This window comes from Amblyomma mixtum, chromosome 1 (assembly GCF_055824585.1).
Source record: "Amblyomma mixtum isolate Tamu chromosome 1, ASM5582458v1, whole genome shotgun sequence".
Classification (NCBI taxonomy): Eukaryota; Metazoa; Arthropoda; class Arachnida; order Ixodida; family Ixodidae; genus Amblyomma; species Amblyomma mixtum.
This window is the reverse complement of record NC_143012.1, coordinates 234,812,784-234,838,527: the sequence shown is the minus strand read 5'-3', so window position 1 is coordinate 234,838,527 and position 25,744 is coordinate 234,812,784. Positions and strand designations below refer to the sequence as shown.

At 46.8% G+C, this 25,744-nt stretch overlaps 1 protein-coding gene across 1 annotated transcript; it reads left to right on the top strand.

The window, feature by feature from the left end:
* Window positions 1-23,485, top strand: LOC149371163 (acid-sensing ion channel 4-B-like). Its single transcript, XM_089584934.1, has 13 exons — window positions 1-128; window positions 1,217-1,618; window positions 4,686-4,840; window positions 13,398-13,501; window positions 14,034-14,127; window positions 15,357-15,423; window positions 15,988-16,095; window positions 17,949-18,063; window positions 19,294-19,375; window positions 20,619-20,664; window positions 21,979-22,007; window positions 23,071-23,143; window positions 23,262-23,485. The coding sequence occupies exons 2-13, from the start codon at window positions 1,232-1,234 to the stop codon at window positions 23,454-23,456; spliced, it is 1,455 nt and encodes a 484-aa protein (XP_089441060.1). The 5' UTR covers window positions 1-128; window positions 1,217-1,231; the 3' UTR covers window positions 23,457-23,485.
* The last annotated feature ends 2,259 nt before the right edge of the window (window positions 23,486-25,744 follow it).

Genomic DNA, 25,744 nt, shown 5'->3' with positions numbered 1-25,744 from the left:
ATCATGCCCCTGAGCTGCTTCCGGTTCGCGCCCAGGGTTCCGCATCCGCTCGACACTTCCGGCGTGAAAATGGGTCACTTTATGGATTCAGCTGCGAGGGCGTGAGCGACCACAGTAGAGGGCGCAAGGTCAGTATCGTTACTCCGGCGCTGTTCATCAAAAAAAAAAAAAAAGAGGACGCAATCGATTCTGCAGTGTGGCCATACACGGTCGCCTGCGGCGGTTAACAAGAACCAACAATTAACAGTGATCTTTTAGTATAACTTAGCGTGACAGTAATCATTAACGAAGAATGGGAAAGCGCGTGCATGTCTAAGCTTAAAAGCCGAAACATTTCAAAGTGAGCCTCACTCTGTGGACCCCTTATTACTCACTAAGGTGCGCCGTTACATGTAGGTTGTTGGCATCTCTTTGGCCATTTTCTTCGGTGCACGAGTATCCAACGTGCACTCAGGCTCGGGGAATTCTGTAAGCACCCTCTTCTGTTTCTTCTGGCGTCTCTTGCTTAATCGGGCAGGTAAGCATCGTCGTTTATTCTTCCTGCGTGTTTTAATGTTTTAAAGAAAGGAATTGCGTCGGGGCTGATCGCACTTTTCCGAGATATGTGAACATGATATTTATGCTCGCTTGTTACAAGTCTAAATGGAAGACAACACAAATAGCTTCCTGTTATTGGTATCTGGCAGCCCTTTCGCTATACAAAAGAAAATATGTTAGGTGACCTTGCCATAAACTCGCTTCAGCTTTCAGCTGGGTACGTCTATTGCTGCTATCAAAATCGTACACGAAAGTTATGAAGAATTAGGTATCAGAAGTTGCAAGTAAACGTGGAGTCTATCCTTGTTACAAGGAAAATACACCGATTCAGTGAATTTTCCAGTTTAGTCTTAAAAACTTGTGGCGAAGGTAGCATAAAATAAAAATCTTTGTCTCAGCAACCACGTCTAGTACAGCAATACTACCCTGTAAAAAAAAAAAAAAAATGAGTTAGCGGCGGCCCATAGAGGCTCGCAGGTCACGTTTGTGACCATTTGTGACTTGTTGACAACACAGATCCGTTTCTTGTCGATGTAACGCATTTGCGCAAAGAAAATAATAAGCCAGTGTTTTCTTATGGTTATTATTACGATTGCTTCATCTAACTAACAAATATGTGACCAGCTAACATGAAGACAGAATGAGGTGATCAGTGATTACTGCAACATCACCTTTTCAGGTCCCTGAGCCAACAATGACAGGCGATTTCAACCGAGAGGACAGCTTTTGGCTCACGTGCGGTCGCGTGTATGGTCAGCGTGCTCGAGACTCCGGTCTTCCGGGCGCCGAGGCCCTGGTCGAGGGCGGCAGAGTGCGCCGACTCCTGTGGGCCGCGGCGCTGGTCACGCTGCTCTACTACACCGTCAGCGAGACGACCGCCATCTTGAGCGAGTACTTCACGTACAGCGTGACCGTCGCCTTCGAGTACAACACCAACGAGTCCTTCGAGATGCCCGACGTCACCGTGTGCAACGTGAACCCGTTTCGAAGGTCCGCACTGTGCGCTCTCGATCCGACAGAGAGGGATATGGAGCCGGAGCTGGAGGAGCGCCTCTGCGGAGAGGGACAGACATTCAGAGAAGTATATACGCTGGACTATGTTCTAGGAGAAATTAAGAGTACGAAACTGACTTAGGTGGGGCGCTCAGTGGGAAGGGAAGGCAACCGAAGGTCCTATATAGTTTGCGTAGTGGATTTAAAACGCAAGGAAAACATAGCCCGGCGGCGCCAGATGATCAGATGGGAGATGAAATGAAGAAGCTTGCATCTAAGTATGCCTTGTGCTGAACGGAGTAATCGCAGATCACTGGGATAGACCTTTGTCTTGCAGTGGATGAACCTAGCTGTTGACGGTAACGACGATTGCCTGCGTTCTGACGCAGTGACCGCAGTAAAACAATTATTTGGGAGGGGTAAACTGGTAAATTGGTTTTTGAGGAAAGGAAATGGCGCAGTATCTGTCACATATCTTGGCGGACACCTGAACCGCGCCGTAAGGAAAGGGAGGAAGGTGGAAGTGAAAGAAGAAAGAGGGAAAGAGGTGCCGTAGTGGAGGTCTCCGGAATAATTTCGACCACCTGAGGATCTTTAACGTGCACTGACATCGCACAGCACACGGGAGGGGAGAACAGCGAAATGTTTAATGGAATCAAAATTGAATATTAGGAATATCGAATAGAACGCCTAATGTCTCCTGTTGTAAATATCAGGCAAAATAAAGATTGAGAGAGCAAGAGCACAAAAAAAAAATCGTTTCGATGTCTGTTCGCTTTTTTAACCGAAAACACATTTAATTCCACTTGAGCGTACAAGAATAGGTTTACCGCTCGTACTGTGCAGTTCTCGTCTTCGTCCTGCTTGGAGTTGTGATTTTCCCAACAAGTATGTCGGACCAACTGGCCCAAAACCTAGCTTTGTGGAAGTATAGTGGAGTTGAAGAGCTTGTTGGCTCATATATATGGGTGAGAACGGATCCAGCTGTCTCTGAGGCCGCGAAATGCATAGAAAAAAAAGTTACTTTATTTCTTATTATTATTGCTTTTTGTTGATGAAAAAGACTAGTCGAAAAACTTCTTTAGGTGTGAGATAATTTAGAAGAAAGTAGACGAAAAGACAATCACAAGCCGCCGCCATGATCCGAACCTTTGACTTTCCCATTTCTCGTGCAGTGCTTTCTTATCTTTCTTCTTTCACTCCCACCTTCCCCTTCCCTTACGGCGCGGTTCAGGTGTCCGCCGAGATATATGAGACAGATACTGCACCATTTCCTTTTCTCAAAAACCAATTTACCATTTTATTATTTTGCTGTACCAAAACAGTTACAGCGGCGGCTTCGCCTTCTACTTTCGAAGGTATCCGTGTGAAGCGTGGCCCAAGAGGCGGGCGTCTTGTTATAGCGCAAGTGCCACGTGTAGCGCGTCCGAAGATTGGGAGCGGCAACCGTACGAGCAGAATTGTATCCTGCCTTTAGCATCAAGCCTCCCAGATCCGAGTCCAACCAGAACCAGAATGCCATTTGGTTTGCGTTGAGATACACGGTAAGGGTTCGAGTGTGAGTGAAGAAACTTTATTTCCGCCAGAAGAAGACCCGTGCCCCTCCGGGTCCGCACGCAGGCGTCCGGGGAGGGGCAGCGTCGCAGCTGGAAGACTAGCAACGGTATAGTCGCGCAGCTTCTGCTGCCAGGCGGGTAGCGTATCGTTGTATGCTAAGGTCGGCACTTCTGAGTATGGTCTCCCATTCCTCTGCATTATTGATTCTGCCATACCCTGGGGCACTGGGGCATCTCCATAGTATGTGTTCGAGTGTAGCGGTATGCCCGCAGAACTCGCACACCTCCGCATCCTCCCTCGTGTCACCTCCTGTCCAGCTCCTCCAGAGCGGGGATGCGAAGTTTCTAGCTTGGAGTCTTCTCCAGTCATAGGCCTCAGCGGAGCTAAGCGATCTATCCGGAGGAGGATAGATCCTTTTGTTCTTTTTCTGAATGTCTGTGATGCTATTAAAGGTATTGGTTTCCTCTTTAGTGCTGAATTCGTATGAGGTGTCCACGAGGTATGTCACGGACGAGCGTATACGATGCCTCCACTTCTTGGCGTCAGTTTCTGAAAGGGATACAACAACGGCGAGCATCACAGAGCCGGATGCCGACAGATGGCGCCAGTCGATACCAATACGAACAGCAGGACAACATGACGAACTCTTTTGGCACAGTTCGCGCCGGACAGGGCCATGTCGGTAGGGAGGCGTCCTAGGGTCCCAGGCGTAAATAAATCTACAGCTAGTTCGGTAAGTGGAGAACCGTTAAGAAAAGAACCTAAATGCAGCGCGTGTACTGCATATGACCTATTCAAAGCATAAACAGTAAAGTAGCTTTAACAGTGCTCGAACTGGAAGCTATGCATGCAATTCCATCACTCCAGCTTACAATGTTGGCAGTACGCCCGTAATAAATTCCACCAGGAGAGGAAAAGATGGGATGAATTGGTTTCTGTTAACGATCGAAGGCGAAGCTGCAGTGAGGCAGTCGTTTTCTTCTAAGGCGCCTTTGCTCGCTAGAGCTCAACCACCACCCATGTTCGCTTAACAGCATGCTGCGCTTGCTGTCGCAACGTGACAGGGTCGTTATGATACTTAGACATAACCAGCGGTAGGGATTTTGCCGCGCTTTGCCGGATGTAATGAAAATAAATTTCAAGGGACCAGGTATAGCTTTAACCGTCACTGCATTGTTGTATTACAGTACTGTAAGCGCGTGCAATGCTTGCAAGCTGCCTCAATGGTGCTTTAAAACAGAAATTTCGGTTTGGGCTAGTTGGTTCATTAAAAGATTCAGATGAAACCAGCGCAACTAAACGAGGACATGAAAGACACACGTAAGACAAGCTGAGCGCTGTCCTATATGTTATAAGCGTCTTTCATACCCTTAGTTAGTTGCACTGCTTTCATCTCTATCTTTCAAAGGTGTCCACTCAACAGTGTACCAAAATGGCGTTCCAAACGCTAAAGGTATGCTGCCTAGTATACTCAAAATCCATGCCCTGGTCTGCGCTGCCCCCTGCCCCCTTCTCCTGATGATTCCAGCATACAGCCTTACTTCCTTTGCCCAAAGTCTCTCAACCGTCCCGTCTTACAAAGCTCGCGTCGTGTGCAGGCCAACACGGACGACCTGAAGCTTCAGCAGCGCCTCTCGGACTGGATCGCCCAGCGGAAGGCGGGCAACCGAGAGTGGCTCAAGACGCTCGGCCATCAGTTCGAAGACCTCGTCCTCGACTGCACCTACCACGCACAGAACTGCAGCGACGAGACGTGAGAGGCTGTTTCCATCAGTCCAGAGGACACACGCACGCGAGTGCAATGCTCACACGACAGAGTTTTTATTGCATTTTAACCATTCTGCTGTTGGAAATGTAGATCAGGGAAGAGATCATGAACGCAATTTTCTTCATACATTGTAACATTTCTCAATAACAATTCATACATCCGCAGATCTCCCGTCAGCAGGCATGCATTTTTTTTTTTTGCTGCTAACGTTTCTGCCATCGTCGAAATTGTTCCCCATTGGTTATCTATGGCAGTTTTAACTGCTCCATGCGAGCGATGGAAAAACTTTAAAAGAAACATTCTGCTAAACATCGGAAGAATGGACCATTACCTTCGGTATCTCCGTAACAGTGGCTTACAATTTTCCAATATTCAAAATTTTTATCCAAGAATGTTTGACGATGATTTGTCACCTTCGATGGTCAAAGAGGTGTGAGGCTCTAAAGTGCTTGAACGCGATTTAGCGGCATAAAGTCAGGCTGTGGAAGGACCTCTGATCATGATTCGCAACATTTTGACGATATTTGTTTGCAATCTGACCATATTTGCAGTTAGTATGTTTATTAGTATGGTATGGTATGGTATGGTATGGTATGGTATGGTATGGTATGGTATGGTATGGTATGGTATGGTATGGTATGGTAAGGTATGGTATGGTATGGTATGGTATGGTATGGTATGGTATGGTATGGTATGGTATGGTATGGTATGGTATGGTATGGTATGGTATGGTATGGTATGGTATGGTATGATATGGTATGGTATGGTATGGTTTTAACGTCCTAAAGCGACAGCCTTCTTTAACGTGCGCTGCCATCTGCCATCTCAGAGTACACGGGGTCATTAGGTTTCCCTTCCATCGAAATGCGACCGTCGAAGCCAAGGTTCCCCTTGCGTCCCGGGGCTCAAGAGCCGCTTACCACTGAGCCTCCGCGGCGGGGTGGATATCCGCTGTGGTTCTATCACTTGGAAGAAAATTCGTTCTAAACCAACTCGCTGTTTCAGGCACTCTTCCTGCCGCCGAGAAGCAGCCTCTGCGTGCAACCAACGCGCCGGGAGCATGAAGCTCATTCGGCATTTTCAACGTCTTCCCTTGAAAAGCACCACTTGATTCTTCCTTCCATGCGCACAGCGCTGTTAAAATGTTGAGTCTAAGGTGATTGTTTTTGTTCCTCTTTATTCATTATGGACGCACTGGGATTTCATATCCGTTCCCGGGAAAACATAGCGTACATGAAGCGGACCATAGAGGACGAGGATCAAAGCGGCGGAGCGGAGTTCCAGCCAGAAGAACACGCTTACGCTCAAACCGAGGACAGCCACAAAGTAGGTGCCCAGTCGCCTCATCGCACCCGCAGTTCCCGTACGCTCGAAAGTCTGCCATTCCGACTAGTTGGGAGTATACGCATTTCTAAACGCCACTTCCAGCCACAGGCTACACATTAGCGTAGCGTAGCATAGGGAGAGGCCGAAAGGTATATTCAATGGCCTTAAGGGGTCGAAGTGGTGCAAACAGCATGCCTTGCCTCCTGGGGTAGACCACGACGCTAAAGTCACGTTTCGGGCAAGCACTCGCAGATGATTCACTGTGGCGGCTCTTGTAAGTGGTATCCAGACAATGCTGACACTACCGTGGGCCGAACTAGCTGCATCGGCAGCTAAGTCGTTTTCGACAGTGCCGCTGTGACCTCGTACCCGATGGAAAATGCTGTCGTGAACCTTTTTCCGTGATGTTGTCGACATGAAATCTAGAAGAGTGGGGTGAGGGGCTAGTTGGTATGACAATATAACAAAGGAAAACTGCGCAAAAAGGACGGCACAAGTGAGAACAAGAACCACACGGGACAAACGCAGACTAACCACTGCGTTGTTAGTTGTTAGTCTGCGTTTGTCCCGTGTGGTTCTTCTTCTCTCTTGCCCCGTCCTTTTTGCGCAGTTTTTCTTTGTTGTATTGTAGACGTCTTATCTCCGCTACTAACTAACTGCCTGTCGTCGCCATAGAGTAAAGCATATTTGAGACATTAATAGGGCACTTTTAGAATCGCAGAACACAGCCCATTCGTGGGGCATTTGTGGACTGATGTACTGCATAGCCGCACGAAGGGCGGCCAATTTTGTCCCGGTAGAGTTTGTTCTATGCGAAATTTGGCTAATGCTGGCCTATCTAGCCAGAATCACTCCGGCGCGGGCTTAGCTAGTAAACAAGGCCAAGCCGTCTGTATTTAAGTAAGTAAGGTCCTTATACTCCGCGTGAAGTAAGAGTGAAGTATCTCGGCGTGAAGTATCTGACTGATAAGTGAGATTTTATCGCTATCACCGGAACTGTAATGCGCGCGCATGGATCCCGCAGAAACCACAGCGCAGAGGAAGGTCGTGCCGCCTGGGTGAACTGTGATGGGATGGACGACAGGTGGGCTGCTGTAACGTTTTGAAAGCTGCGTGCGGTCTTTGTATCGCCGCCGGCACGATGGGATGCAAAGGAATCGTTGTACGATGACGTAGTACATTCGCAGTGTGACAACAGCACAAGGGTTCACATACGTCGAAAGAGGATGGTCCTTGACAAGTGCGATGGTTGCAACTGTTGATGTGCTGCAAGAGAGACCCAAGCATGTGCAAACTGCCTGACATTGTATGGTCTAGAGGGCATGCAAATTCGTCTTGCACGTGCTTGAAAGAAAGGGTTATACATTACCGCAAAAATCCCAAGAATAGGGCTCTGTACAGCTCCAGCATTGACTTCGCCGATGAGCCCAGTGATTTTTTTGCCAAAAAATATGAGTAGGTGAGCAATAGAGGTTAAATTTTTCCGATGAAAGATGCAATGCGGGTTCCATATGATAGATTCCGGTCTATTAAAACTGATAAAAAGAGATGAGATGTACAATAGGAGATCGTAGGATCGTTGATGGATACCGGATATGGGGTCCTACATGTATATTTGCGTGTAAATGCCGCTAACGCCAACTTCTAAGCTCATACCTTGCTTTTAGAGATAGGAAGAAATTATAGCTGCTGCCCACTGAAGTATTGCACGTACCTGGAGTCGCGTCAATACAGGAGGCCCAAATGCAGACGTCATCTGCGTATACAGAGATGTGGACAGTATTTGGTAGGGTTTCTGGGAGGGCGATAAGTTCAAGATTAAATAAGGTATGGCTGAGAACTCCGCCCCGGGGTACGCCCCGGTGGGTGTAATGCACAGGTGTCGGGTGATCTTCACACCAGAAGAAAAAATGACATTTTGACCAGATAACTTTCTATCCACATAGTAACCCGACCGCCGGTTCCAGCAGCATCCAGCGCATAAAAGATGGCTTCATGAATCACGTTGTTGTACGCGTCTTTGACATCGAGAAAAAAAAATTATGGACACGCTCTTCAGGCGTTTCTGTTGCTGAACTGCAGACACGAGATCAATGACGCTGTCAATGAAGGAGGGACACTGCCGTAAGCCCACCGTTGGGGTAAATTTTAGAACTCTGAGCAAGACGAAAAGTTGGGCATGTTGATATTGGTTCATTTTAATGGATAGCACACTGCGAAAAAGACAACAAACGTGAGGAAGGCACACAATATAAGCGCTTACTAGCAACAGGGGCGTTTATTCTATCGCTACACTGTAAACAAAAATATACCCAAAAGGGAGTAAAAGGAGTGGCGGGCACCCTTTTTACTCCATTTGTGAAAACATTTACTCCATGAGTGGGGAGTAAAAAGGTGGACTGTCCTCTATTTTACTCCCATGAGGAATAAGGGAGTAAAAATGAGGATTTACCAGCATTTACTCCAATCTAGAAAGGGAGTTAATTGTGACAAATACTCCACCAGTGCCGAAATTGAGTAAAAAAACACCATTTTGAGCAATCCGCCCCGCCACCTAGCGTCTCGTCTGCTTCTGGTCAGTCGTCTCATAACGGCGGTGAGTGAAGGCCGCTTGGTTACCATCGTCGCCGGATCTCTGCTGACTTCTTCTCCTTCATGGGCGCCAGCCGCGGTACAAGATATCGGCTTGTCGCCGTTTTCCGCTACAGTACGGTACATAATTGAACTGCTCCTGTGAAGCCTCCAGTGCTCTAACCATACCTAACTTTCCTTGGTTTGTATCGCCACCCCGTTACAGCCCCCGCTTAGGCCTAATTCTCACAGGCTTTTTTCAGTGTGGTCCTCGCATTGTGTTGCAGCAGATTATGTGTTGCATGAACAGGGAACTGTGATAGAACATAGTGTCAACGCTGAGCTCTTGATTGAGCTCATGAGGCCACATTTTTCCTCAGCCATGTTTAAAATCCAAGCCTTAATGAAGTGAATATGAAAACAAACACTGCCATTCCAAACTACCATCAGGTGTATTTTCATCTTTTCTGCTCTGGTTTTGGGTCAAATATAGCGTGGTGCATGACCGTGAAAACTACCCAGCCTCTCTTTTTCAGTTTTGGACTACTGATTATAAGGTTACATCCCTTTATCTGCGAACATGGCCAACGTAACGAGCTCGTACAGCAAAAGGAGACGACAAGCAGACGGCTCCTGCCGCGTACGCCGCCGCTGGGCTAGCAGACGGCGGAAAGAATGCGTGACGCGGGGTCTGGGGCAGCGCAGTTTCCCAAGTTGGGTTGCCGGCGGCCCGCAGAGCTACTGCCCGTTTCCGCCGCTGTCACTGCTGTAAGAGTGAACCTGAATGAGGATAAACATGACGCCATTTTTGGGCTCCATTTCTGTGGGTACTAAAAAATTTACTCCCTTTTCACTCCAAAATAGCGCCCTTTATACTCCAAAATAACTCCCTTATATAAGGGAGTAGATAAAAAAACACCATACATATGGAGTAAAAAAACCTCCTTTTGGGTGTGCGTTAGAGGACAAGCCATTTACTCCCTTTTGGGTGTTTTTTTGCTAACAGTGTAGGTATTAATGCGGGCCAAGAAAAACCAGTACAACGAAATACCATGGAACAACAAAAACAAAAACCGAAGATTAAGTGTTATCATCTAAAAAGGAAATGCCTCTCCCCGTCAATTCAATGGATGGCTCGCTGAAAATGTTGTAATATATTGTCTTGGCAATATTGTAGGCTTCTACAATCTCCCAGGTCTTCTGATCATGATGTGCAAAAGTTACAAAGGTTCGCTCCATGGGGGCTGCACAGGTTTTATGTTTCACGATGTTTACACACATGGCATGCAAGGCGAGTACCTGAGCTATTTTCAACGCTGCGCGGTGTCCTGCGGGGCGCGTATTGATGCAACGGCTGGTTTGACCGATGTACACAACCCCGCACGACACAGGGATCTTATACACCACGTTTCGCTAACAGGCGACCGACGGAGTCACATGTTTTATCTCATATTTTCTGCGCATGCTTGCGTTTTCTTTTTCGGCGGGCTTTTTTTCTATCGCGCGACTAATTGTGCTGAGCTTGTTCGGCGCGGAGAAAAAAACGTTAACGTTGTAACGCTCACCAACTTTCTTAAGCCGTTCGATGAATATAATCTACCCAAATAATGTGAGGCCAAAAGACGACGCATCACAACGTTCGAACTTGTGGTCTTTGGGCTTGTGGAAGGACGTTCTGCCATTGACCCACGGCGCCTACATGGTTCTGCCAAGAATTAATGGGGAAAGGAAAATAAAAGGAAGACTTTTACATTACCGCTACCGGGGAGAAAATCGCAGCGGAAGTCACGAGGTTCTGGAGGCCATCTTGTCCGGGTGCTTTAAGCAACGGCCACACATTGCGCTGTAGTTGCAGAGAACTCATTGGTATGGCAGGAGCGGCTGTGGCGCTTCCGGTGGCAGATCCAGAGGGAGGCAAAAAAGAGAGGGCATGTAAAAGAGTGAGGACACCTTGCCCAGACGAGAAGCGGCGTTATACGGCCGGGGTTCTGGCGGGAATTTCGTCCGGGTGCTCTTGGGAGCAAATGCCAAAAATGCCAAAATGCAAATGCAAATGGAGCAAATGCCAAACATGACGGGGGGAGCAAATGCCAAGAATGGCGTCGCAGTTGCTATGAGGAGATGAGATCTCTTCCAGCTTGAAAAAAAAAAAAAAGAAGTGGTGTCATAGCCTCTTCTGTCCATCTTCCTTTCTCTTTGGCTCAAAATCTATGGCGATGCATTTGAGCCACGAATCGCTGTGGCGCAGTGGCTTTGGCGTTCGGCTGCTGATCCCAAGGTCGCGGGTTCGATCCCGGTTGGGGCGGCCGTATTTCGATGGAGACAAAATACAAAAACGCCCGTGTGTTGCGCGATGTCAGCGCACAGGAAAGAACCTCAGGTGGTCTAAGTTATTTTGGCGCCCTCCACTACAGCGTTCCTCGTAGCCTATAACCCTCAATTACAGTGTGGTCGCATGCCGATGCACGGCCTTCTCACTTACGCTGGCAGCTCTAGAGTCAGGCTTATTGATGCTACAGTCGTCACGATCTGAGAATGTGTGCTGTCGCAACTAGCTTAATTCTTTCCTGCAGCGTTTGTTTAATCGGAACATGACACATATATAGCTCAAACGACAAGAGACACAAAAGGGCACATGACCACTGGGCTATCAACTGAAGGTTAATAACACATACATAACATATAACTCCATGAAACCAATTAACCCATTCTATACAGCGCGAATAACCCCGCCGCGGTAGCTCAGTGGTTACGGCACTTGGCTGCAGGCCCGAAAGACGCGGGATCGATCCTGGCTGTGGTGGCCGAATTTCTATGGAGGCGAAATTCTAGAGGTCCGTGTACTGTGCGATGTCAGTGCACGTTGAAAAACCCCAGGTGGTCAAAATTTCCGGAGCCCTGCACTACGGCAACCCTCATAGCGATCGCTTTGGGACGTTAAACCCCAACAAACAAACAGCTCGTATACTTCTTTTATATTCCTTTATTGCCGTGACGACGAATGACAGGAGCCACCTTAAAAAGCCTTGTCGCGGACTTCAAACCTGACATCGTTTCTGGCGGTTCCGGTACACTGCAGACTGCAAGAAAATGAGCATGGCGACGGAAAAGCAACGAGTGCCCTCATCAACGGTGTAGGAATAGTGCCGTTTTCGGTGTCGGTCACCACCTGTCTACTTTGCGGTTTTATGGTCAGTGAGACAGCGAGACACCAAAGAGACACACTTCATAGCAGTCTTCAAAGGCTAGTTCAATCCATGACATTTACCATCCTACTGAGATTGTGCGTTGCTCTCACGCAGTGGTACCTCATTTAATCGGACTCGCGCAATCTTCAGACTGCGCTTCCTGTCACACCACTGAGATATATCGACCATGTAATCGTAATATTCCCTGACTATGCGTGCGAAAGACTGGCGTTGAGCGCTTCCTTTGAGCTTTTCGAGAGATGGCCGGTCTCTGAGGACCTAGCACTGAACGCTTGGCTCAGCGGTGAACTTGGCACGCTTGAGAAGACTTGGCCCACACTTGGTCTAGACTTGGAAAGTTGGCTGACAATGCGGGCGCTCTCGTTTATTGCGCAGCGCTGGCCTCGACTCGCGATTGCGTTTAGGAAGGCACATGCTGCGTTCGTCCATATTAGCATCTCTCCTGTCCACATGCTCGCCCACTATAACCATTTTATTCTCCTCTTCCTTTAGAGTCGCTGGCCTTATAACGATCCCTCAGGACAGGACGACATCTCCGCATTTCCCTCAAGTACACCTCTCTCACTTCCTTCATTAGTTCTTGCAGTAGTAAGAGCTAAATACGTTGCATTTCATTTTATTTTGATTGATTTTTTTCTGTTTTCTTATGTCTTATGTTGTATGGTTATGTCGCGTCCCATTTTACTGCTACGCTTGTACTTTCGGCGTATGTAAAGAGGAAGATGGACGTTCAATAATGCTGCATTGTGATCGTTCGATGGAACACAGTGTCCAAATTATAGCTGCCCTGGAACTGCCGTCCTGCTGCTCCCGTTTCCCTGGCTCGTCTAAACAAACCCCTTCCCAGACGAAGACAAGTCCCCTTGTCGAAACGTTGGCTCAAGCAACCTGAGGTTTTCCCCTCCCTTGTTCATTTTATGATCGCCAAGGACCATCTACCACACCCTCTCTCTACCATACCCTTCCCAACACGTGTTTTATTTTTATTTTATTCTTTCGTAGTTTTCGTGACATATTTCCCTCCGTCCAGGGGTTACATATTTGCATTCTACTCTTCTTTCCGACTCGCAATATCCTTATTTTTTTCTAAATCCAAAACATCCTTGGCAGTGTAATCTTGCTCTTGAGAAAATATGAAATAGCGCATTGGTGGGGTCTGATTGGTTTCTGGGGGCATACATATTATTCAGCATTTCAGGAACCTTCACTCGATGGTCTAGATGTCATCAATAGTTCATATCTCTGCATGGTGGTGATTGCGCTGGTTTTTTACAGTGACATGTACCACTCTCCCGATTGGCAGTTTTTTTGAAGGCTGTACAAAGACGCTGAGGCAACAGGTCATCATCCCTCACATTGATGCGGTAAACGCTACGAGTCTTCCCGCACTGCATTAACCTATTGTAGCTCTCAAGTATACTTCTGTTCATTTGCAGGCAATATCGCTGGGTCACCAGCGCCTTGTTCGGCAACTGCTTCTGCTTCCAGTGTGGTAAAAAAGAGCGGCTCGAGTACAACGCCCTGTCCTCACCTTATGACGGTAAAGCCTTGCAAATACGCAGCATATTTGCGCTAAGTGTGAAATTTAGAATCCTGAAAAGCATTTTTCTCTATGTTGAAGTTCTTACAGATTATTAGTTGAGGTCTCATACGTTCCTATTTGCTCCGCAACTTCTGTGGAAGATAGCTGTACTGGTATGCACAGCAGAGAACAGTGGGGTGTTCTAAGGAAGACAATGAGAAATCGCCAAAGCAATTTACTTATTCTGTGACTCTTTTGTAGGAGCCCAAGCGCTCATTTGTTTGCTCCTTTACTTGAATGCAAAATGTGATAAATGAGCATTTCTTGACAGGAGAGCCCAAAAGAGCTGGCGAGACCTTCGCTCAGTCATTCAAACTTGGATGAGCAACGGTTATCTCAAGACAGTTCACATATAGACGAAGTCTGTGCGTGTGTAACAGTTTTCTTAGCTTTGAGTTTCGTCTGGTTGTCCTGGCCGCGACCATTGTGCAGTGGGAGAAGGATGTAGGGTCCGCACTCCTTATGCCCCGCTTTCTTCCTGGTATGACAGGTCTGGTAATGACACTGAACCTGGAGCTACACGAGTACTTGCCCACGTCCTACCAGGCGGGCTACATCGTAATGGTTCACGCAGCTGGTACTCGGTAAGCCAAGCCGGTCAGAAGACGATGGGAGGGGTAGTAGTTTTATTGTTACGCCTATGGCTTTCTGATTGTATAGTGAGAATGTAGACCAGGAGATGATCCTAGCCAACACTGTTACAGCAGGAGTTTTTTTTTTTTTTTTTTGGGGGGGGGGGAGATTTTAGCAGCTTTAAAGTGATAGTTGCGCAAGCACCTTTCTGCGAGGTTTTTTATCACGGCATCGAATTTGCCAGCGTCGGCGTAGAATGTCGTTAGAGAAGATTCTGGCGTTCACCTGCTTCTTGAAGAAGATGCTACTGACCAGGCGGGCTTCCGCCATTAGGAACACGCAGAAAGGAAAATGGGTGGTCCTGAGAATGTGCCGTATGTCGTCATGGGACCCAGACGAGACCCCATGAGAAGGCGTACTATCGTCAACAAATGAAACGCGAACAAGGCATTCGAAATATGAATGGGAAAATGAGACTATCTTAGCCTAGGGAAAATCAAAACTACCGCATGTTAATTTCAAGTAGAATTTCAAGCACGAAGATTAATCAGTCTTACATGTATTTCGTCCCCAGGAGCTAATGTTTCTTTCCGAGCGCAGCTCTAAAAGAAACCTGCCAGCAGTGGCAGGTGGTGCGTGAAGAGCTGCGCTCAAATTTTGCGTGACCCACTATCGCAATAGTCTGTCAATTTTTTTGTGTTGGTTTTTCAGTTCTCTTGTTCGCGTTTCATTTTGAGAGTAGACGCATGGTAAGGTTGTAGGGTGGTAGAAAATGTTACAAAGCACTCACTCTTCCTTTATTTTTCCTTATTTCGGGGTGAACACCACTGGGCTTCCGCAGATTTATGTTGTTTATAGCTGAGGTACTTGCGGTACTTATGTGGAGAGGGGAGCCCTCCTTCTTTCGGGTCCATCTATTTTCTGTCTACAGATGAGGAAAATGGCCGTTAACCAAACCTGTGGGTGCACTCTTTGGGCAGAAGAAAAACCTGGCGGTAATGTCCATATTTGCCCTTGTGCATCTCCTAAGGCACGACACGGAAGGAAATAGCCGTATACAGACCTGAAAGCAAACATGACGCGAGAACTTTTAATGTGCATCATTATAATCACAAACGCCATGGCAGGGATACCTCTCCCTGGTGTGCCTGCATAAAACTAAGCATATGGACAAGTTGAATTTTTATTTGAAATATAAATAAGGTAGGCAAAATGCACTGCGCATTGTTCTTTCGCGCAGGACTTCTGTGTGCAGTGACAGCGTCTACCTTGCACCGGGCTACACAACGTACGTCGGAATCGATGTGGTAAGGTTTAAATTATTGTCAAAATCCCTCATTGCAGACCTCTTCGGTCAAACCAGGTATCTACATTTAGTGTTAGCAATGTAGATCATCACTGCAGTTTTTGACAGTGGCACCAGTTGCAGCCTACTGGTGGAAAACTGATTTTAAATCTAAAAATTGATTTTAAACAAAATGTGCCATAGTGCATTTTGTCTTCAATAATTCGCCACCCCTGGTTGTCCTGGTCTCTGTAACAAGTTTTTAGTTTTATGTTGACGCGTCATGCAGACATGATGCATGCTGAATACTGACCACATCAACTTTTCGGTGTCATCGGAACAAGAAATCTTCTGTTGGTACCAGTATACATGAAGTTTTACTGAACCCATCAGCCCACAAGTTATATGCCAATGCAAGGCACACAAACGAACTCCATCCGTGCATACGCAGCAGAACACCACTCTTTTTAATATTGATAGTTATGCACCTCTATTATTCCCCACTGTCTCGACGCCGCCGGTACGTGGAAATTTTGTACTCAGTGAATCTATGTTGTGCAGTCTCGTAATTGAAACTTGGACGCAGTTGGCGCAGACGGGACTGCCGGAACCGTACGCCAACCCGTGTCGAAACTCATGGCCTCCTCCCCTGCTGGGATACATGGATAACATGTATGGCGCTTACACGAGAGAGGTAATGCTGTTTTTACCCTCCCCTATAGGTAGGTACGTGAAGTCAGGTGTTCAGAAGCATTGTAGTAGCAAGTGTCAGATCCAAGCAAGACAGCACGATGCATTTTGGCATGATTTATGCTTGCGTAGGCAATAGAGACAATGTCTGACGCAACTGAGCTGAACTGCTCTGTGTGCCGTCAGACCGAGCAACCTTTTAAGTACGGACAGCACTCAAAGCGCCATTCACAAACTGTGCATTGTCCATCCTGCAAACATCATCATCAGCAGCAGCAGCAGCCTGACTACGCCCACTGCAGGGCAAAGGCCTCTCCCATGTATCTCCAATTAACCCAGTCCTTTGCCAGCTGCGGCCACCGTACCCCCGCAAACTTCTCAATCTCATCCGCCCACCTAACTTTCATCTACATTACCTGTCAATAATTCCTCGGGCAGTAAACGCCATGAAATGTCGTAAGCGTGAAAGCATAAGCGACGTTGTGCCATTAGCCAGCTCATTTCTTTTTTTTTTTTATCTTATGTGCTCATTCAGTACGTAGTTTTGTATTATACCCACATGTATTCTGTGTGACGTGGTCCCATGCGTTAGACAGATATACATATGACATGAGAGCGAGTCGAACACGCGAAACGATGCTTTTTGATTTGTTACTAATCTCTCTCTGACTGGGAAGAAAAATTTTTTTATTAAAACTCGAGCGGGAAATTATGCCTCAGCCGAATCTGGTGCAATATACGCTCCATACTGACACCAGGTCTTGGCTAAAATATTGGCTAGACATGTTCAATTCCCAGCCGAGTAGTATGCGTGGAACTAAAGCCTCTTCCAGAAGCACTGGGCGCAGCAACACGGCTTACACGATTCAGAGTCCTGATCTTTGTCTGCTGTGCGTGTGGATAGTACGTCTGCGCTGGTGTACAGATAGCTTCATTAGCATTTATTTCTTGTTTTTGGCCTCTGGAGGAATGACACATACCCACAGTGGGGGAGTGACCAGGCTGCCTTGCACATTCAGACATTACGGACAGTTAATATTAACGTACGTGAAATTTTGTTGTAATGGAAAGAAATGCTTGCAGATAATTACAACTAACAAAGGAATCTCCCTGATGCACCCACTGATTTTAGGACATATCGCCTGGCGCTTGCCCCAAATGAATGAAGGACCGGAATAGAAAGTGGAAGCCCTAATCGAGCGATGGGAATCTCCAGATGAACTCTACGCAGAGAAGGAAACCACTGACAGGAGAGAAGAAAGTGATCAAGTGGTTAAATTTCTCCACATGATTCACAAAGGTTCGACCGAAAGAACCCCGATCGGCACGAATAAAGATTCACTCACGGTATTATTCACTGCAAGAGGAGCATAGACACGTCGCATTGCCTTGAACTGCATAAGCGGACACTCCAATGGAATGCCAAATGCTGAAAATATAGAAGGATAGGCTCATGACTGAAGGAGTGCAGTTGCAGGAACCACTGAAATCGGGCTATTGTCAAGTACACAGCGTTCGAAATTAATGGCCCCACAGGTTTGCAAAAGGCAGACTTTGCTAAAAAATCAGTCTTCTCATAAGCATCAGTGCTGCGATGACCGGGTATCCAGTGAAAGCGCACCTCATTAATATGTGGTGGAATGAAAAATCTTAGGGAATGGCTCAGAAGATCGGACCCCTCGAGCCGTCGAGCGCAGTTAGGACAGAAATGCTATCAGCAAGGATTATGACCTCTTTTACATTGCAAGGCATCTTTTGTAAGGTCAGCTGAATCGCTAGAAATTCGGCATTTATTTTCTGAGCCCGATGGACATAACCTTCTGTCCTCATTTCCTTCCATACTCTGGGCGCGAGCAGGACTGCCTCAACATGTGCCTGCAGTTGAAAATCGTGGAGAAATGCAGATGTCTCTCGGCCCAGCTGCCGCAGATCAAAACTCTGGCGAAGAAGTACCGCACCTGCACAAAGAAGAGTGAGTTTCGCCGCATGCTCTGCTTCAGCAAAACTTCGTTTTGGGTGAGCTGGTGTGCCAAACTCTCGTAGTACTTAGCGCGAACAAAAAGACAGCACAAGAAAGACGGCAGAGGCGCTAACGTGGTCAACGGGTTTCTACATTACGTGCACTAAAGAAAGAAAAGGAAATTATCAGAAAACAAGCAAAACGTACGCGCGAGCACACAGTGATGTAGCATAAGAGATATATCTCCATTTTTTTTACATCGGGCTTACAGATAGCCGCTCCCTTGAACTCATTCTAAATAGCGTAGAAACATGCAAATAATTAAAAGTAAACATAAAAATTACCAATTACTGTAATAAATAATTTTATCGAAAAACCTAACTAACAGTGCCCATGCGACAAGTTTGAAAAGTTCTCGCAGCGCGGGAACCAAAAGTTATCCTAGTTCGCTGATAGGTCTACACGACAGATCTGAATACCAGACCCTAAAGAGACTTATGGTTCATTCTCAAGAGTGGCACCTACAAAGACTAGTAGTGACGACATTGCGGAGGTCGTGGACAGCCCGCTCTAGCTTTAAGAGAACTTGCTGTTGGGCTAGTTGGTGGCACAAAACAAAAAAAAAAAACAGACGAAACACATCGTCTTGTCATGTACCTATGTGTTTCGTGTGTTTTTTTGCGCCATTCGTCACTAAAATGCCACTCACAGTAGACCCTATATTAGGTCCTTTAGGCTGCTACAGACAGCAGCGACATGCAATGATATTCTTATTTCCCTGTTCACAGGCTATTGGTGTTTTAGACTAACTCTAAATTGTCCGAAAGCTTGATCACCTCGCTGTACATGCACAGAACATGACTTCGGTCTCGTTCAAAGAAGCCATCATGCAGTGAACTATTGCGTTACAACCCTCTTCAATGACCGCACTCTTTTCTGGCACCCTTCTTCCATCTTTACTCCCCTATTGCCTCCCCTACGCAGAGCAGTAAGCCAGCGAATATTCACGCCGGCTAAAATGCCTATTTCTTTATTAAAGAGCTCTCTCTATCTTTTTACCGTTAAAAATATTTAAATATGAACCATTTTAGCTTGTCTTCAAGCTTCACTTGTGACCAGTATTATGGCAGTAGACGAAATACAGCGAAATGGCGTGCTCATGACATCACTCCTCGGTTCAGCTCACGAAAGACATCGTGGGTATTTCACATATGATTTTAACAATACTCCATTCTGGTGCAGAGCTTGAGTGCGCTTCCGAAGTTTCCGCAATCGAGACCAACGTGAAACTTGAGAAAGAGTGCAGCTGCCATCGTGCCTGCTGGTAAGAAATGGGATCTATCTGGTATACTGGGTAACTGGGGAACTGGGTAAGAACTGCGATATTTTTATCCTTTTTTTCTCTCATTTATTCCGCATTTTCTTGCCTCTTCAGTCTATCAGGCTGAAGTGTAAACTGCTACTCGCCTTTCGGAAGAGGCTACTCTGAGATGGTCCAGCTGCTAGTCAGGATTCGCGTTCCACTGCTGAGCCTTTTCTTATCGGCTCGATTTCAGGCCGCGGTTCCGACGAGCCTACAGACACGCTTGCGCCGAGTTCTCCCCAGTCTGTCATAAAGAGTGAACGGAATAAGTCTCGCATAAGAGTCGTGTTGTCACATTTGCCGTAGCCATACATAGGCGTTGTATCGAACTTCAAATCCTACTTAAATACAGAAGTTCAAGGCGGTTATTTGTTCAATACAACGGTGATCGCAGTGTGAGATGACAAGCAATGAAAGCACGGGAAAAGCAGTGCTTATCTAAGTGTGACTTTGTTGTAATATGATACCACAGTTTTTCCGTAACAGCTGTTCAGATGATTTTAATGATGCCTTAGCATTAGAACAGTGTGTGCCAGCGAAAACTGCAACCACCATCACACATGATGTGTGGCGTGGCTTGTCCCCTATAGGATATAACGAGCCTAAGTATGCCACTTTGGGTATCGAACTTCCATATGGTAACCTCGAACATAACGAGCGTTCGTGTGTTACCCTCGAATGTAAGGAACTTAAGTTACCACCTCAGGAATAACAAACTATAGTGTGTCAGTCTCGGATATAACGAACGACTGGCTGCTAACACAATCAAACGATCCACCGAGAGTCGCGGAAGAGTTTTTCTTTATTTGCATTGGCGTTATCGTCTTCGTATGTATTTATGAATCAACATTGTATTCGTTGTGCATCTGCATCATTTGTGTGATCACCAATTAAATTTGATTTATTCACTAAGCTTAGTGGTGACATCTCACGGTGTTGGAAGTATGCATGCGACGAAAAACGAGCACGTAGCGAATGTGCACTACTGTCGCACGAAGGCACCGGCACTGTTACATTTGTGTGTTCGGTTTGACCGTGCTGAAGAATGCACAGTATGTGAGTGAAACCCAGCGTGGCCATTTCGTGAGCAAAACTCTTGAATGCAGTAGAACTCTTCGCTTTGTATTCAGCTTTGAGACAATGTCACGGGTGACTTGGCACTGACGCAAAGACAGTGCATGTAGAGTGTCATCCTTCTTTGCAGGGACATCTCATACAAGCTCGATGCGACAGTTACTGCTCTGAGAGAGGTAAGCAAAGGCGCCGTATAGAGGAAACAGAGGGTGCAAAAGAAGGCAAGTGGGGAACAAACTCGGCACTGAATGCTGCCTAAGTAGGCAGGAAAAGTGTAGTTAAGGCACTCATGCATGTTTATGATATTAAGCGGCTATTTCTTCGCAGTACGCGGGGTCAAAAATATAAATTTGTTATTTCTGTTCTCATCCGTCCTGCCACTCCCTGACACATCTCATTGGTTCGACAGCATCATTGATTTCGGCATCACTTGTTTCTCAGAGAAACACAAAATTGCTTCTTTCCATTTCATGTCTAGAAATTAGCGCACAGAAAGTGAAATGCAGATGTCATGACAGTTATGAGGACATTAGAAAGAACTTTCATCATGATGCGTTATTGAGAAGAGGAAAAATTACCACAGAATCTTCAGCGGTGTGCTAAACGGTTGTAAATGCATATCGGAACCATCAGTGTGCCTAGTTTCGCAGTCAGTGAACTAAGGAGTGCTGAGTTGACTTTGGCCAGTAAAGCAGCATTTCGATAATAAATACTCAACACCAGTACCATTGATAGGACAAATGAGGCGTTCTTCGATAGAGCAAAGTAAACGGGCCAGCAACCATTAAAATAAAGGACAATCCTTACATAGTAGGGGCCTGTGAATAGTATATACAGGGTGTTTCACGTAACTTGAACCAAGAATTTTAAAAAAGCGGTAAGCTCCAGCCCGCTGAAACCAACGATACATTGTTCGTCCTCATGTGGCGCTCCTCATAATATTTTAATTGCGCTTAATTAGTTAATTTACGAAGTTGAATTATGCAAATTTTCAAATATTCATTTTAGTGCCAAGACCGTTACGTGAGGTTGTAGAGCAGGCTGATAAACAACCGATTCAGTTTACTGCAGCATCGTATCTCCTACGGGGTCCTTTTTTACGGAATTTCAAGAAAGCCCGCGAAATATGAAAAAATACCACGTGACCACGCTCGTGCGCTACCAAATTGCAGCGCTCTCAACGGCGTTTCGAGCAAACCGAGCATGCCCGCTGACCGTGGCGAAGTGAACGGCCGCCGCTCTCAGCAGCGGCTTGACAGTGCGTCAGCACTTTCCGCAGCGGCGCGTGCCGTGGCGAAGTGAACGGCCGCCGCTCTTAGCAGCGGCTTGACAGTGCGTCAGCACTTTCCGCAGCGGCGCGGCGGCCGTTCACTTCGCCATGGTCAGCGGTATGTTGAGATAGGAGTGAAAAGATATGCCTGTTGAGAAATCATCCTTGTGCAACTCGTTTTTTTGTGCGGCTGTCTTACCGATTTCAACCCTCATTGCAGGATATCACGGGACAGCCCAAGGAGCACGGGTATGATGCTCGCTGAGTTTTTATTCTGCTGCACACGAAACTATGCGAAAACGGCGACGTCATAGTCAAGCCTCCACGCATAACCTTTTTTTTTTTTTAACTCCTCACCTTGGCTTGTGTTGCGTGCTTTACGCTTACTGTCAACGTGCATCTCCGTGGGCGTCCGGAAAGGGGGGGGGGGGGGGGGGGGGCGGTTGCAACCCCTTGGAATTGCAGATATTATTTATGCACTCGTAGAAAACAACTACACAGCTTGATTAGCACGCTTAGGTGATATTAACTTATCGGATTTTGCTTATTGAGTTCAATTCTTTGTTCATTAATAAATTCCGATATTTGTTCTCCAAGCCTAGCACTAATTTGCTGCTTCTAATTTTTGTTTCATGTGCGCAGTTTAGACCACAAATAGTTCCTTTTTGGTGCTAACCTACCGCCTCCCCCATACCCAGCCATCGGGTGCCCCCCTTCCCTGGAAAAAGTTCTGCGGACGCCCCTGTGCATCTCTATTTTTGTTTGTTGTTTCTTAAGCCCTCTCTCTTACGCGTGCTAGCGTGCGCTCCTTTGAACAAGCAGTAAACTAGAAATCCGAGTGTGTTTTTCTTGTCACCCATCAGATGAGTTCGTGGCCAAGTGAGTCCCTTTCCTAGTGAAGTGCTACATGCGCTAAGTAAGCTCAAAGCAGTGCACATGGGGTCACCACAGCGCAAAGGTGACCCGACTGCCGAATATACCACGGTACCATTAGCACGCTGCGGACCAGGTTATAGGGCGTGCTCAAACATCTCTCGTCACATGTTGCATTCTATTGAGCGCTATAGAGGACAGAAAACATGGAGATACACTACCGTCCATTTATTGTGATTTGTTACCAGGGAAAGAAATGAGTTGAGCAACATTTCCGCCGTACAACTTTACTTGTGTAAGGGGATAACAGAAGTCGATGTTGTGCGCATTATAAACTAGGTGGCACTAATCTAATTATCCAAAAGATGAAAAGGCTTAATATTCTCTTCTCCATCTCATACTTAGCTTATTTTTGCTTTATTTTTTTTTCCTGACGTAGGCCACCGGCTCGCCTGGTCCTCTATTTCAACAGTCTCACCTACGAGCACATAAGATCAGTACCGAAATACGATGTGAGTACGGGAAACTACTCCACATCCTCAAAACGTCACCTAAAACATCACCTAAAACATCACCTGATATCCCCTAAAATTATTTCCTCTCTCGTGTGCATAACGCACATTTCCCCAGGAGATCGGTGTGCTGGGCAACCTTGGTGGTGTGAACGGCATGTACCTAGGCCTGTCCTTCTTCGTGCTCTTCCAAGTGCTCGACATCCTGGTGGTCGGGGCTCTGCGCCTCAGCGGACAGCTCCGGTGGGACGCACGCTCACGCCGATTCGTGGTCCCGGTTTCTGAAACCTTCCTGCAAAGGCGGCCTGCTTGAACATTTGCGCTACTTACAGCACGCCAGATTATACTGTCCATAAAGATTCACGGTAAACCTCGGGCCAGCCAGCAACCTTTTTCACTTGGTGTAGGAAGTGGTTATAGTGGTCATCGTCAACTCTTTGAGCACCTCTAACAGTAATTGATTGGTTGGTTGGTTTATGGGGTTTGACGTCCCAAAGCGACTAAGGCTATGAGAGACGCCGTAGTGGAGGGCTCCGGAAATTTCGACCACCTGGGGTTCTTTAACGTGCACTGACATCGCACAGTACACGGGCCTCGAATTTCTCCTCCAAAGAAATTCAGCCGCCGCTAACAGTAATTGAGTCGTCTCCTTTTCATCAGGTATGAAGTTCTAGCTCTTTCTTCGTAAGCACCGTGGCTGCTCGGAGATTGTATTTATGCAAGTCGACTGCTTGGATTGCAGCGACAATCTTTAGAACTGAACAGAGCGAAGACGACAAATAAACAAATACACACACACAGTGGCTTAACTAGGTCTTGATGGAACAGCGCAAAACATCGGGACAAGAGACAAGCGATGTTTTGCGCTGTTCCATCAAGAATGAATAACCAACATGCCCAAGCTGCTGTCCTGTCTTAACTAGGTCGCCCCGTCTGGCAACCAGAGCCCGTAGATCTTTTGGGACGGGCTAGTGGATGGGAAAAGCGTGACATTGACGAAGCGGAGGTGGGAGGATTAGTGGCGGAAATCAAGGGAGGGGTGAATTTGGAGGGGAAAAGGATAGCCAGACTAGACATTGTAGGAGCGAAAGTGAAAGAAAGGGAAAGGAAAAATAAATCAACAATGGGGGAAGTATAGGCTAGGTGGCGAAAGCTACCGCCCGGTACAAAGGGTAAATCCATTATCATCCATCCAACCACCCGTATCCCCCCCCCCCCCCCCCCCCGCCCCCCGTCCCTCCGTCACCACCGAGGCGTGTCGACAGGAAGTCCTTGCGTGCAAGTGTTTTCTCGCTAAAAAAGTGTAAAAAAGGGAGTTCCTAGCTGCAGGCTACCAAGTTCAAAGCGAGTATCTTTAAAATTTCGGGGGAGCAGGGGATGTTTGAGCACCAGCACAGCCGCCTTGGCTACGTGCATGCCCCTCTGCCTCCCCCCCCCCCCTCCTTTCGTTCCATAAATGTAGCATGTATATAGTTTTTTTTTTTCAGCCCCAGATTTCAAACCAAGGGTGTTGCAAGAGAGCATTTTTGCGTCTGCCGTCAATAATCTAAGACATGGCAGCCACTGTACAAACGCGGCATCGTGCACACTACGGCTGACAATTAACGAAAATGTTTTAGGGTCATTCGACGCCAAATTAACGCCCCAGACGTTGCGCTCGACCATCTCCAATTAGTTGAAAAAAAATTCATGGAAACTTATCCGAACGTGCGTACGTATAATACGGTATAATCGATGCCTGAAGTATTTTCGCCGAAAAAAAATTATTCGTGAGGTGAGCGCAGCTTGAATACTTAGAAAAGGCAAGAAACCAGGCACAATAATTTTAACAAATTCAAATTTTTAGAAAACACTCCACATTTTTTTTTCATTGACATTTGCATAGATTCTGGCTTTCAATATAATTCGGAACATGCAGCTTTCACCCTGAGCTGGCCTAAGTAAAAATGCAAACAATAGCGCGTTCCATAGAACAATTTATTGCCTTTCATTTCTGAAATTTTTATCGAGGTAATTTTTGTTTAAAGCGAAATTAATTCTTGAAGTTGAGCTCTCGCGCCGAAAGTTGCGTCGATGTGTGTGCGTGCGTGTGTGTGTGCACAGACAACGGAAGAGCAATGAGGGGCTCATCATTATACTACAGAGGCTGGAAGGTTTTCCTAGTGTCGTGAACGGCCGCCGTTTCAAGGGGCCCCTGTGAAACCGGTTTGGATGCTCAGCGTAGGTGGCGCTGCAGCTGCCAGGCGTGCGGCTTTTGGCGCGCTATGCAAGCCGCGCCGTTCGCCCAGCAAGTTGGCAAGTGCGCGCGGGCGATTTGAGCGTGATTTTTTTGTGCGACTCTCGATGCCTCGTAGTGTTGAGAAAAAGTGAAATCTGTGCAGCACGTGTGATAATGCCGACAAAAAAAGGTCGCATGTGTTTCGTGCCGCTCTGCAAAGGTGGCTACAAGTCTTCGAAAGAAAAAGTATCGTTGTTCCGCGCCCCGTCCGACCCTCATCGGTTGCAAGAATGGGCTCGAAATATAAAGCGAGATGACAAGGCTCTCGATGAAACCTGTGTCGTGTGCTCAAGGCATTTCGACGAACGCTACATCCAAAGGAC

Bases quoted from the DNA above. Each gene is read 5' to 3' on its own strand.
- LOC149371163 (XM_089584934.1), top strand. From the start codon at position 1,232: ATGACAGGCGATTTCAACCGAGAGGACAGCTTTTGGCTCACGTGCGGT. The intron at 4,841-13,397 runs GTGAGAGGCTGT...GTTCATTTGCAG, and splicing joins CAGAACTGCAGCGACGAGAC to GCAATATCGCTGGGTCACCA. The intron at 14,128-15,356 runs GTAAGCCAAGCC...TCTTTCGCGCAG, and splicing joins GTTCACGCAGCTGGTACTCG to GACTTCTGTGTGCAGTGACA.